Source organism: Apodemus sylvaticus, chromosome 11, assembly GCF_947179515.1.
Source record: "Apodemus sylvaticus chromosome 11, mApoSyl1.1, whole genome shotgun sequence".
Taxonomy (NCBI): domain Eukaryota; kingdom Metazoa; phylum Chordata; class Mammalia; order Rodentia; family Muridae; genus Apodemus; species Apodemus sylvaticus.
Genome location: NC_067482.1, coordinates 77006616 through 77021386, shown reverse-complemented (window position 1 = coordinate 77021386; position 14771 = coordinate 77006616). Strand labels below are relative to the sequence as shown.

Here is a 14771-nt window from a genome sequence, read left to right as displayed (position 1 = left end):
ACAGAGTGTATATAAAGCTCCATCCCTACTGTGCTATGTTTAGAGACAAGTTTTGCTTGTGGAGATACTACATAAATATAAATATATAAATACATGCCAGCATGTAAGTATATATGGTCTTAACTTTCAGGTGTAGGGTTCTGTTTGTTTGTTTTTTGAGACAGGTTTCTCTGTTTAACAGTACTGTCTGTCCAGGAACTCACTCTGTAGACCAGGCTGGCCTTGAACTCACAGAGATCTGACTGCATCTGACTAAGTGCTGGGATCAAAGGCATACACCATCACTGCCCAGTCTAGGTGTAGGGTTTTAACTGTAGTGACAATTTGGAGTTTTGATCTCTTTAAAAAATACAGAAATACTATAGGAATATGTTTTCATTTTAATCCCAGGTGTGGGTTGTGGGGCTGCTTCAGTTTGTCCACAGCAGCTGACTACTATTTATCTCATGCTCTACAAGGGGCAAAGAAGAAACAAGAAGAAATTAGATGTCCTGACAGCCAAGATCAAACTTGCTCCAATGAATTTGATACCCCCTGATCAGCAGGAAGTAGTCTAATGATAATGTTGCCCCCTTTCCACCCCTGACTTTATTCAGGGATCTCTTTCCCTTCTTCCTTATCTAGTGTTAGGGAGTTAAAAGGGTGAGAAAGTACAAAAGAAAGAGGAATCCACAAAGTAGCATTAGGTAGCTACAAATATCTTTCTATGTGTAGCTATCATGTTAATTCAAGCTTGTTCATTTTGTTGCTATAGGTAGAAACCAGCTCTAGCCCCCTCCTTTCCACATGCAGTCTTTTAGGACTGTTGATCCAGTAGGGCTGATAGCTCAGACACCTCCACCAAACTTCACTAAGTCATACACAGACCATACAGACACTCATTTGTCTGTCCATCCACTCAGCAACAAAATGAGGAGCTATGGACACCACTGTCTGTTTCAAGAGGAGAGGCCTGGCTGGCGTTGGCTTACCTGCACTGTGACACTGGCTAATAACTGTCTGGGCAAAGTCCTTGATTTTCTTGTACTTCTGCAAAAATCTCTCCAAAAAGTGGGTGGCTTCCAAAACAGTGACTCCAAGGCAAGCAGCAAGCCGCTCTTTCCCTGTCAGTCAGGAAGATATATCATTAGAGTCCAGGCCTGCCTAACTAGGCCCGAGGGACAAAGGGCCCAGTGGTGGTGTGGGCCTTATGTGATTGGTTTGGATATTAGCTTTGGGCTTTACACACTGGATGTTGGGTGGCCACTGGCCTGAACAGGACCATTTAAAATGTATTTCTCCCAGTAGTCTTGACTGTCTGCCAGGAGCTACACATGAAGTTGGGAACAGGCAGAATCATTACTCTCAGCGTAGTCAATAGGAGATTGATTGTAGGGAAGCTATGGGGTCCACAGGAACAAGGAAGGCAGAGTAGATGGCAAATGTGGAACTATGGTACTCAGGGGCCCCTATGCTTAGCATTCTTATTTTAGAATACATGCTTTTGACCCAGATCAGTGTTTTTCTCTCAAGTAGGCAAAGTTCTTGTGAAGTAGCCACAGTGAAGTAGTGAAAGTCTCTGGTGGAGGTGGCACCAAGTTCTAGCATATGAGCCACCTGTTTGTTGGGTTCAGATACTGGGATATACAAACCTGGGTCTGACTTCATCTCTGCCAACCACATTAAGTTCTAGAGGTCTTGGGGGAAGTTGCTTAACTCTCAATAAATCTGTTTCTTCAATCATGAATTGGGACTAGAAGTTCTTAGCTTAATCCTTAGCCCTGGTGTTGGAATCCTCTGACCCAAATTCTAAACTAATGTGGCTTCTACCTGAGGTTTAATGTGTAACCATTCTCTTCTACTCCCCTTCAGAAATGCATGCCAGGGCCCTTTCCTAACAGTAGTATTACGGAGAAAGTCCTGTGTTCTTGGAGTAACACTGAGGGATTCCAAGAGCTGATTCCTAGTAGAGTCCCTACTATGGCAAGAGAAAAGCTCCTTAAGCTTTGACCTGGCCAACTCCAGTTCACAAGGGATACCCAAGAGGCCTTCAGGCTTAGGACTTATGCTCTGTATTGGTGAAGACTGGAAAGGTTTCTTAAAAGAGGAGCTAGCTGACCTCTCAATCACCTTTTGATCCCCTTTTTAGTGAGGCCACCCCTGGCAGCAACAGTGAACTCTTGGACCAGTGAAAAAGGAGATTTGCTTGGAAGAGTGGAGAGCTCATCTTTTTTTCTCAACAAAGAGGGACAGATGCCTGGGTCCTCTGCCCTTGTCCAGGCCTTCCTGGCACAAATTTTGCTGGGAGGTGGAGGAACCTCTTTAAATTCCCTTAGTGCTTAATGAAGATAGTGTGGTATCTCCATAATAAAGTTATGTGCCTTGCTGCATTTTACTGAAAAAAATTTCATCAAAACCCTTTCTTTCATCAAATTCTAATCATTATTTTCCAGTGGAAGAGACAAGTCCACTGGCTTTAAGAAAGGAATCAACAGAGGCTGAAACCCTCATCCAGCCAGTCAGAGGGACTTAAACTTGTCTTTTTTTTTCCTAGTTTCCAATGTGTTGTTAAACTTATTTGGGGAACTTTTAATTTCAGATATTTCTACTTGCAGTTCCAGGGTTACCATTTGGCCTTTTTTATTTGGCAGATTTTGTTTTCTCCCATTTGTTGTGAGCATGTTTTTACTTATGCTTTTGAGCAGCTTTGAAGTCCTTGTTTACAATTCCAACACCTGGATCATCTCAGGCCTGTGACTTTACATGTCTAGGCATCCTGGATTATATCCCAAATAAACAATTTCCCCAGGATATTTTATTGCAGCAACATACGTGTAATTTGGACAGAAACTATTACTAGTAGCTGGGTGTTCTATAATAGACTTGACCATTAGCTTTTATGCTTGGACTGATTTTATGGACAGAATGTAGAAGCATTTGCTACTTTGGGCTAGAAAAAGCCAATCAGTTACCTAGGAAGAACTTAATGAGTCATTCTTTTAAAATATTTTTGTTTTATTTTATTTTATGTGTGTGACATTTGCCTATGTGTGTGTTTGTGAACCATGAGTGTGCTTGGTGCCTGTGGTGAGCAGAAGATCAGGTGAGGGTGTTGAATGCTTTGGAGCTTGGAGTTGCAGATGCTTCAATGGACCATCCTTGTGGGAGTTTCAAAGAAAAGACTGCTGAAAGTAATACAGACAGAAGGCCCAGATCATGTTTCAGAGGGAAATGGGGACTTTATTATAAACTGGACTAAGGCTATTTGCATAATATTTTGGCTAAAAACCTGTGCGTGCTGATTGTGGACTGAAGAATCAGCTAATCTTGTGACTGTCAACAAGGTTAACACCATGAAGGTGAAACCTTCTATGACGCATTGGAACAATAGGAAAGTATTTTCTCAGCATCAGCACACAAGAGCTAATAAGCTGTGGACAGAGTGGGTGAGGCTACATACACCTCAGTAGAACTTGGTAATGTAAGTACTGGTTTTGAAGGTTTTAAAGGGAGGATTTGAGACCATCTGAGGCTTGGCACCTTATAACAGAGTTGGAGTCCCTGAAGAAGGACTTTGACTGACTATTGCTGAAGGTGAAGCCTCAGTTGCAATTAAGACCCCTCCAATATATTGGAGAATCCAGAACTGTAGGATGTCTACCCCCCAAGATTTGCTGTAGGTATAAAATGGAGGTGGTTAATAGGGAAACTATGTATGCTGCAGATGGCAGGGCTGGAGAAGTGGGGCTGCCCAAGGCCTTTGGAGCCCAGAAGGCTGTGAGTGAATCTCAGATGTGTGCTGAACTATAGGATTTGGGTCTATGGTAGATTTTAGTTTTGCTAAAATTTAAATTTTAGTTTTTGATTGTTCATTTATGTCCCAACATTTCCCTTCTGGAAGAAAAACATTTAAGGATGAAAATTGGTTTTGACTTTATAGGAGCCTATAGTTAAGAGAATTCGCAAGAGACTTTGGACTTTGAAGTGCTAGAATTTTTGAAGACATTGAGAGGATTTTGGAATTGGATTGTATTTTACATTATAAAATTAACATGATGGGCTTAGAGATGGCTCAGTGGTTGGGAGCACTGGCTGCTCTTCCAGAGAACCTGGGTTCAATTCTCAGCACCCACATGGCACCTCTCAACTGTCTGCAACTCCAGTTTCAAGGGATCTGATATCCTCACAGACTTATATGCATATAAAACACTAATGAATATAAAATAAAAATAAATAAGTCACTCCTCGACTTTGAGGTTATGGAGTGGAAAGTTCCAGTGTTTGCATGTCAAGTATATGAGCAGATTATGCTCCTTAGTTTTTAACTGCTAATTTGACACAAACTAGAATCCCCTGGGAAGAGAGCCTCAGTTGAGGATTTATCTAAGATCAGGTTGGTCTGTGAGCCTGTGAGTCTATAGAGAATTATTTTGACTGATATAGGAAGACTCATTGTGGGCAGCACTATTCCCTAGTCAGGGCTCTTGAACAGTACACAAGAACAGCAAGCAAGGACCCATATGTTTCCTCTCTTCTCTCGACTGTGCATGTGATGTTTAAGTTCCTGTGTTAGCTTTCCTGCAATAATGGACTGTATTACAACCCTTTCTTCCCTAAGTTAATTTCTGCAGGGTTAACTAGGCCATTTCTGTTTCTAGCCCTGAGAAAGTGCCTAGCTACAGAGAGCTCCAAGAGTGTTGTATGGTTTACTTAAATAGGACTTCCTATACAGCCCAGGTATTGCTGCTCTGGGCAGCTTCTCAAGTTCTGAGGTCCTGTCATAAGTACAATCCTCAGGGTACTCAGTATGAGGCTTGGCTTCACTTTGTGTTTCTCCTGGCAGAGGCAGGTCCCTTAGGAGCAGGCATGAGCCCTTATCCTCCTGCTGCAGGGTAGGCCTGGCATTCTGTATGCATCCTGTGAGTTCCTGCTGAGAGTACAACAGCTGAATATGGAGTTCACTGAGGAATCATGGGGAGGATTCAGCATTAGGCCAACCATCAGAAAGCAGGAACCCAGCAAGCCTGGGGATTAGGAATGACTTCCAGTAGGGACTAGAGTCCTGCTGAGCTCAGAGATAGTGCATTAGAGTTTCCATTGCTGTGATAAAGACTATGACCAAAAGCAACTTGGGAAGGAAAGAGCTTATTTAGTCTTATACTTCATTCACAGTCCTTCACTGAGGGAAGTCAGGGCAAGACCTCAAGCAGGACTGACACCTGGAGGCAGAAATAGGAGCAGAGGCCATGGAAGAGTGCTGTTTTACTGGCTTGCTTCCAGTGGTTTGCTCTGCTTGCTTTCTTATTCACTGCAGGACCACCATGGGTAGTACCATCCACAATGGACTGGAACCTTCCACATCAATTATTAATCAAGAAAATACCTACAGACTTGGCTTCAATTTCTTGGAGGCACTTTCTCAGTTAAGATTCCCTTTTCCCGGATATGTCTTGATTTGTATCACGTTTACAAAAATCAATTAGCAGAGATGGCTATAAGCAGGCCCAGCAAGATGCTGAATTTAGCTGGATATAGGAGAGGCAATGCGCTTGTGAGTCAGCTCTGGGTCAAGAACCTAGACAACACATGGGATACACAAATCTTAGGTGATAGGAGGCCGGGCGGGACTGCCATACCTGCTGCAGGAGACCGGGCATGCGCGCGCGCACACACACACACACACACACACACACACACACATCTCTTCTGAGTGCCCTCTCTGCTTGTCTCATAGCCCCATGGTTTTCCCTTCTGTCCTCATCACAGTTCTCACAATGATCAATCATATAACCATCTTCTAAAGGTGGCATTTGAGTTATGTTTCTCCCTGGTTAGGCACTACTATCAGCAGCTTCAGAGATGGCGTCTATAGAAACACTTCTAAATGCCATCACAAGCTGCCTGTGCAAGGTTCCTCCACTGGGTTTCCTGAGGCCCCGGTAGCACTGGAGCCTGGTGGTTTTATGTCCCAAGCCTACTCATCAGCAAGGATTGGCTCAAATAAGGGAGGGACAGAGACATCATGAACTGAACAGCAGATACACAGTAATTCTAGCTGTTAGGTGGAGCAAGAACAATGGAGCAACAGAGATAGAAGCTCAGGGTGGGAGCCCCTGTCACCACCAGAGCTAAAAGCAGAAAATTATTCCCTTCACTAGCATCTCAGCTACTGACTCACTGCTTATTTACAGTCCTCTCCAGAAAACACAAAGTGAAAGCTCAGAAGGAGCCAGTGGGTGCTGTGAGGCCATGTTTCTTTGGGAAACAACTATTGTGGTGAGGTCTGACTCTCCTACTGGCAAGGTTAAGGCCAAGTAGCACTTAGGACAGTCACACATTTATCCTGCCCCCACCCTTCCTGTGCCAGCTCCAGCTTGGAGAGTCAGGAGACCTTTGGAAACAGCCACACAGCTCACACCTGAAATGGGAGCCAGATAAACAGGAAGCAGATGACAGAGATGTAAGTTAACTGTACCACTTGCAGCTCCAGCAACCTCATGGGAGCCTTTAAGGCAAAACGAATGGGCAAAGAGGTACAGGGTTTTTTGTGAGGCCACCAGGTCAAAAAGGTGAACAGAACTGGGATTTGAGTCCTGGTGTGCGGGTGGGAGTGGGTGTGGGAGGGACAACATTGGGAGTGCAGAACTCCAGGTATGGCAGATCTGCAGGAGGATCCAAGACATCAAATTCTAGTCTGGCAGAATGTTGCTTCCCCTACCCCAGGGCAACCCCCCCTGAAGTCTGGGGACAGTAGGGAGGAAGCTGAGGAGGAAACAGGACAGGCAACACTGTGGAGCCACCAGTATCATGGCTGTACTCTTACCCTCAGTTTGATTACTGGCTTCCACACTGCTTTCTAGACTTCATAGAGCCTGATGTTCTCAAAGCCTTGTTACTTGTTCAGTGGGTGCTTTGTGCTTCTTTGAGTTAGTTATTAAGCAGAACTGAACTGATGGCCACTCCTGGACTCTTGGGCTGATGCTCAGGATGGGCATTTTACCCTGAACAAGATGAATAGGCATAAGGCTGGTACTTTACAGCCAGCCGGCTTTGAAGTATGAAGTGGTCACAGTACAGGGTGATCACGCTGGAGACCCATGGGGCCAGCAGGAAACAGAAGAACACCAGTGGAGCCTCAGGTGACAGCACGGCTCCAGTCAGCAGACCGGAGCAGAGTGTAGCCTGAATGGCAGGCACCACAGGAATCATGAGCTAACAGTGCTTTCTGTGAGAACTTACTGCCTCGCTGTGAGCAACTAACACAGTGGTGTGTGATTTCTGAGAAGGGGAGAGAGTGGGGTAAAGATGGATAAGTTTTATGCATATAGGGAAATCATTCCTGTGAAAGGAAGGGCAAGTGCAAAGCCCTGAGTACTGGGGAGGGATCTGGACAAGACAATGTTTGTGATCCAGAATATCCATTGCACTGCAGTTACAGAGACTGTGAGGTAACCAGGAGAGACAAGCATGCACCACGCTGAAGCTCACACTGAGGCTTGTGCAGTTTTGTTGGTTTTCCTTGACTGAACATTGGCTTTCAGTGGTCAGGAGGAGACTATTCTTCTCAGGGTCTATGTACAAGCCCTGATGCTCTCAAAACAGTACTGACCAAAGCAAGGGAATCCATGCAGACCTGAATGTGTGGCAGCAGATAGACTGCTCCTTAAGGAAGGAGAGGAGGGCTCACAGCCTCTTCTGATGGAGAACTAGTCCCTATTTTAGCAGAACCAGGGGTGAGGGGAGAACACATTCAAGGAGTTGGAGAGAAGGCTCACTGGTAAAGAACACTGGCTGTTCTTCCAAAGGACTGGAATTTGGTTTCTAGCACCCACATGGCAGCTCACAACCTCTCTAATGCCAGCCTTGCCAGATCCTTTGCTCTTCTGCCCTCTGGGGGGCAGTGCACATACATGGTGCACAGATGTACATGAAGGCAAAACACTCATACACATAAATAAAATATATTTTTAACAACCCACTACAGACAGAATAATCAGGAGAGTGCAAGAAATAAGAAAAGAGCAGAGTGAATCAAAGTAGAAGGACTACATTTCCTCATTCTGGAAAGAGGAGAAAGAGAAGGACAGCTCATTACTGAGTATGTACTAAGAAGCAGAACCAGATCCCACCAGAGTCCATTTTGGGTAGTGTGTGTTTAGGGATGAGAGTTTCTAAGCACAGAGATGATGACTATCACTGTAGTGAGATGTGGGATAGGGTTTGATCAGACTCTGAACCTCTATTGCTGCTCTTAAAGCAGTGCTTCTCAACCGGGTGGGTCGTAAGCCCTGGGGGGGGGGGGTTTAAATGACTCCTTCACAGGTCGCCTAAGGCAATCAGAAAACACAGATGCTTACATTATGATTCAAACAGTAGCAGAATTATAGTTATAAAGTAACAGCAAGAATAATTTTATGGTTGGGGTCCCCACACATGAGGAACTGTATTAAAGGGTCACAGCACTGGGAAGGTCTGAGAGGGTGGATAGCACTGTGAGTGGCATAGAGTGGCTTGACTAAAGTCTTATACTATTACCATGAGGTGTTTGGGCAAATAGCAGACCACGACTCACAGAGTGACTTCTCTGAGGCATGGCACACTTGAGTACATGCATTCTGCCATTGGCTAATGGATGACAACAAGTACCCAGTCCTTCCCTATGGCTCACCGGCTCCATAGACCACGGAGTACACCACTTTCTTGGTCTGTTCTCTGTCCATGTGTGTCACACGCTCTATGGGAATGTCCTTCCTGTATGGAAAAATGACATATTATCTGGCATTGTTGGCACTGTTTGCAGAGGGACAGAATCTTGTCACCTTCCCTGGAGGTCCTTCACCATTTCAAGCCAGCAGTTCAGGAGGCAGCAGAGACTTGTAATGTGTGCAGTGTTCAGCTCTCCATAGGCTCCCAAAAAGACAGTGAGGCCTTGGCCCTCAAATTCTGGGAAAACCATAAATAAATATTGCTTTCACAAAAAATGTCCTTCCAGCATTTGGCCACTATAGTTGGGGTGGGCTGGTTTTAGTCCTATATAGTCCCTCACAGGATTGAATAAGCAGCTGTTGCTTTGCTCTCCCCACAGAGAGCAGGGTGAGTTCTACTCTGTAGCTACAGCATTCAGACAAAATGAGGATCAGCTCTAGGACTGCGTGTGGACTAGTGTCTCAGAGAAGAAAGCTGAAATAGTGGAGAAGCACAGTGCCCCAAGAGTTGCTCCTCCCTCCCCAGGCACCTTCCAGTGACAGGTACCTGTGCCTAAGAAGAGCTGCCTCTCACTCTGCTCTTGAGAACACCCATAGCATGTGCACCCAGTCTCAATGATAGAATAAGCACAGATTCAAGCACCAAAGGACAGAAGCCTCTCTCAGTCTTTGTGATTGTGGCTCTGTGTTGGGTTCTTGTGATCAGATCAAAGCATTCCCAATTCTGTCTTAGCCTTCATTTCCTGTTTATACTGTGCATCAAGGTGAGGGCTCTGTCGTGTGTGTGTGTGTGTGTGTGTGTGTGTGTGTGTGTGTTTTCCTAGTATGTCACCTAGGAGCTCCCAGAGACTAAGCCACCAAACAAAGAGCATACACAGGCTTTTCCAAGGCCTCCTTACACATATGTAGCAGAGGACTGCCTTGTCTGGCCTCAGTGAGAGAAGATTTGCCTAATCCTGTAGCAACTTGATGCCCCAGGGAGGAAGGGGATGCCAGGAAGGGCACCCTCTCAGAGGGGAAGGGGAGACAGGATGGAGAGGAGACCTCTGTGATGGGGGACCAAAAGGAGGGCAACATTTAGGATGTCAATAAATAAAATAATTAATAATAAGTATTTTCAGTTCAAGACACATTGAAAAAAAAAGCCAATCAAAATAATGTGAAAGAAAGGAAATTATAAAGACAGGGCACTCCTTAATGAAATAGGAACAGAAAACAGAAGATCAAGTTGGCAAGTAGAATCTTTGTTCTTATAGCAAATAAAAAAGACAATTACATTAGTTAATTTCATCAAAAACAGGATAAGTACAAACATACAAAATAAGAAACTATAAGAAAAGTAACTCTTGGTGTGGAGGAATTAAAACAAAGCAACCGTAGAAATGCTATGTGCAACTCCATTTGAAAACCTAGGTTAGATGGACATTATCTTTTTTTTTAATTGAATATATTCTTCATTTACATTTCAAATGTTATACCCTTTCCTGGTTTCTCCCCCTCCCAGAAAACCCCAAACCTATGTTCCCTCCCCCTGCCTCTAAGAAGATGCCCCTCCACCCAACCCACTCCCACCTATCTCCCCCCTGATTTCCCCACGTTGGGGCATCTATTGAGCCTTCATAAGACCAAGGACCTCTCCTCCCACCGATGCTCAACAAGGCATTCCTCCACCACAATTGTGGCTGGAACCATGTGTAAGGTTGATGGCTTAGTCCCTAGGAGCCCTGGGGGGGGGGTCTGGTTGGCTGACATCATTGTTCTTCCCCTGAGGCTGCAAACCCCTTCAGCTCTTCCAGTCCTCCCTCCAACTCCTCCATTGGGGACCCTACGCTCAGAGATGGACACTATGTTAAGAAAATTCAAGTATACAAACTGGCTACAGAGTCAGGCAGGGGAAGCAGCTTGCTGGCAGAGGCCTTGCCTATCATTTCCAAGGTCTTGGGTTTCATCCTCAGCACTTAAAAAAATAAAATTGACCTCACATTAAATGTAGTGACATATTCCTATAATCTCAGGATTTGGGAGGTGGAGGCAAGAAGTCTCTGAATTCTAAAATAGCCTAGGGAATATATCAAAACTATTAAAAAAAGAAAAGCTGACCTCATTACAGATGAAAGTTAATGAGGTTGGATCACTAGAAAAGCACTTGGTAATCATGCATGAGGTCCTGGATTCAACTTCTAGTTCTTTTAGAAGCATGTTAAATAGATCAGTATCTATTGAAGAAATGGAGAAAATATTTAAGGAACTATGTCATCAAAACACCGTAAGTGCCCAGGCTACTGGTGGCATATGCCTTTAATCCCAGGGCTCAGGAAGCACAGAAAGGCAGAAATCTGAGTGTGAAGCCAGCCAGATCTATAAAACAAGTGCCAGGACAACCAGGGATCCACAAAGACACCCTGTCTCAAAGCAAGCAAGCAAGCAAGCAAACAAACAAACAAACAAAAAGATATTGTAAAAAAAAGCAAGCTGGATGCATTACCTACTTATTGTGATAAAATTCCTATGGAAAACAAATTATGGAAGGGTTTCTTTATTGTGGTCCACCTCGGTGGGAAGGTGTGGCAGCAAGAACTCAGGCAATGAAAACACAGTGCACCTGCATTCAGGAAGCAGAGAGAAAGGAATGCTTGTGTCAGCTCACTTTCTCCTCCCTTTTCAGTCCAGGACTCCAGTCAACAGTTGACTACATTTATAGTAAGTCTTCCCACCTCAATTCACCCAATCTAGAATGTCCCTCACAGACATACCTAGAGGTTTGTCTCTTAGGTGAGTCTAAATCCTGTCAAGTTGGCAATCTATATTAGCTATCACACTGGACATGGTGGTGTACACACATGATCTAAGATACTTGAAGTCTAAGGCTAGAGGATTATCACTTAAGCTCAGCCTGGGCAACAGAGTAAGAACTAGCCTACCCTTAGCATAAAAAGGCAGCATCATAAAGCCAATAGATTTAATGATTATAAAATAAAAATTTGGGGTTTATAAATTTGCATTACCCGGCTACTTAGATGAATGGCAAGTTCAAGGCCTGCCTAGGCTTATGCAGTGAGTTTGAGGCAAACCTGGGACAACTTAGTGAGACTATGGCAAAAACCAATTCTTTTTAAAGGGCTGGGGATATAGCTCAGTAATAGAACACTTCTTTAGTATATGTAAGGCTATGAGTTCAAGTCAAAGAACTACTCCCATTTCTCAAAAGAGGTGAGTATTAATAAAGGCCAGTAAAAAAATGGAAGAAATATCAGATCATGTCTGCCAAAGAGTTAATGAATCACAGAAGATGCCACAAAAATAAGAATGACAAAAGTGAGCAAGTTATATATAAGCAATTAATAGAAGAAAAATAAATGGTCCTGGATAAGTAAAAATTTGGCTTGAAACAATTAGGCAAATGCAAATATATGCACTAAGCATTATATCATCTACCAACTGACAAATACTAAACTAACTTGAAACATACAGCAGCGAAAGCAATGATTGGGACTTCTGATACACATTCAGATACACTTCTGATACAAAGCCAAATTAATAACTTTCTGAAAGAAATCCTTACAGTATATATGGACTCTTTACCTCATAGTTCCTCTTCTGTGGATTTTAGTTTCTAGACTTAGACTCGGTTTGGACTGTAGGAAGACATGGTCTTCCTCCATTGCAGCCTCTGCCTCACTTTGCCTTTTACCACCCGAAGCTCTCAGGCAGGATGAGGAGTGCTGACAGCCCATCTGGCACATCAACAAAAGCCTTTCTTCAGAAAACGTCCTGCCTTGTCAGCAAAGAGCTAAACCCCCTAAAGGTGAGCATCAGCCTTGATGAATTCTGTTGAGTGTCTTTCAGGTGAGGTCATGAGACTGTGGTCTTCCTTTATGTTCCATAAGCCCAGTATAAGCACCAGAAGGTCATCAAGCAAGTGCCAAATCAGGGACAGTCTAGATATATGGCCAAAGCCAGCAGAATAAATGATACCTCTAAGGTTAATCACACCCAAGTCTGTGTGGGCATGTTACCATCTCCCTCAGGTCACATCTGAGGGAACAACTTCCAGAATGTTTCTACAACAATCGCCCATTCATCTACTGGTAGTGGATGAATGCTATAATCCATCTTTCGGGGAAAACAAAAATGAAGACCCACCTTTGAGTTCCCTCAATGCCCACCCCCACTGAATCCAGGTTTGGAATTCCCAACAAATAATAAAGCTCCCAGAGGGAGCCACATGGGCAACTGTCTCTGTTTCTCTTGTGCCGTTTGAAAACTTGACATGGTCACTCTTGCCCCTGAGATCACATGAGCAGAGACAGTTGTATCTGTGGCCACAGGAGGAAGTGACTGATGTATATAGATTATGGTCCTTGCTGTAATTTCATGTACTTCTCTAACCTTGAGTCTTGTCACCCATAACTATCTGTCATCTTTGAGGACAGAACAGGAATGCTTGCTGGATTCACCTCCCTCACCATCGCTCACCACTAATCTTGCATGATCCCCTCCCTACACTCACAGATCAGTCCATTACTAGCGCTCGTTGGTTCCATCTTCTAGTAACACTGCAATCTGAACCTTCCCACCATCTCTACTGATGACTCCATAACTCTCACTAGATGATGACAAGAACGTCTTAGCCTTTCCCATGCTATATTTCTTTGCCAGCAATCGTAGAGCAGCACAGGGTGCCTCCCTGAAAGCCATTTGGTGGAAGATGGCACATCTTTCCCCCTTCTGATATATCATTAAAATAAAGCGAAGGGAAAAAAGTATATCTGAGCATAAGAAGAGAGGGATGTTTAGTAAACAAGAGTTCTACACAGTTATGAAAAGAAATAGCTGTGTATGTGCATGAATGCAAAGCGTGTGTGGGTTCATGTGTACCTGACAGCGCCCGCACTGCCACAGCACGGAGTATCGTGCATAGGCCTGGGGGATTAACAAAAAACGCAGACACAAGTCATTCTGCAAGGAGAATGCCAAAGCTTTACTGAGACACCAGCAATATGTGTACTAGAGGCCAGGGAAGGGAACAGAAAAAACAATTATAGTCATAGGGCAGGCACCTGGGAAGTCCGTACCACACCGGGCAGGAAGGCAGGAATCAAGCTAAGCCATGGGATGTTTTGCTCTCAAGAAACCTGTGCAAACAGCTCAGCTGGGGGTGTTGAGCCTAGCTCTCTGGTTCCCAACATGTACCTGTACACAAGTCTGTGTGCATGCCTTCTGGTGGCAGCTATGGGGAGATTTGACAGAGCAGGACCATGTACAACCCAAGGCAGAAGATGCAGCTAGAAATGCGGAAGGTGCTGGGCGGTGGTGGCGCACGCCTGTAATCCCAGCACTGTGGGAGGCAGAGGCAGGTGGATTTCTGAGTTCGAGGCCAGCCTGGTCTACAGAGTGAGTTCCAGGACAGCCAGGGCTATACCGAGAAACCCTGTCTGGAAAAACCAAATCCAAAAAACAAACAAAAAAAATGGGGAAGGCATGAATTCAACAATGTGTATAGAGAGGCTAGCACATGCATAAGTCTTCTAACTACCTGTTACTCTACCTCCCAAATCTAAAACATGAATCTAGCTAGACTTCTCCCTGTCCCCACATGATGCCAACTATGAAATGAGCCCCAATTCTTTCTGATGGTTTTTGACAAGCTTCCCCAATGAGCTTCGAAATGCTTAAATACAACAATCACTCTACAGTCCTCTGCCTATATAAACTGTTTACAAAGAAGAAACCTTTCACATGCTGCTTATTTGTGTGAACAAACACAGCAGTTTGTTCTCAGGCCCTACCTTATTTCTCCTAGCAAGAGTGATCTCTGTGACTTTGTCTTTTACTTAATACTAACTTATAAATTAGTCTGTTTTCAAAACTTCAGTCTTAATAGCTTAAAAATGGTACTTAAGAAAGAAATGAAGGGGCTACTCCTCTGGCCTATAGCTAAGAAGGGAACAGAGTTCACAGATCCAAGTTGAAGGGATTCTGAGTGAGGAACTGTCATGTGAAACCTTGGTGTGCTGTCCTAGAATGGTGAGCATCGTACTTGCAGGGGTCTTCTTATTCCTGTTACACATTTCCTCTTGGGAAAAG

At 44.2% G+C, this 14771-nt stretch overlaps 1 protein-coding gene across 1 annotated transcript in view; it reads right to left on the bottom strand.

The window, feature by feature from the left end:
- The window catches only part of Poln (DNA polymerase nu), a 164040-nt gene that overhangs the window by 20415 nt on the left and 128854 nt on the right, over nucleotides 1-14771 (bottom strand). Inside the window, exons 20-21 of the mRNA XM_052199313.1 lie at nucleotides 8648-8730; nucleotides 972-1103 (exon numbers count right to left, since the gene is read on the bottom strand). Of these exons, the coding sequence (XP_052055273.1) occupies nucleotides 972-1103; nucleotides 8648-8730 (215 nt within the window). The remainder of the gene's footprint in view (nucleotides 1-971; nucleotides 1104-8647; nucleotides 8731-14771) is intronic.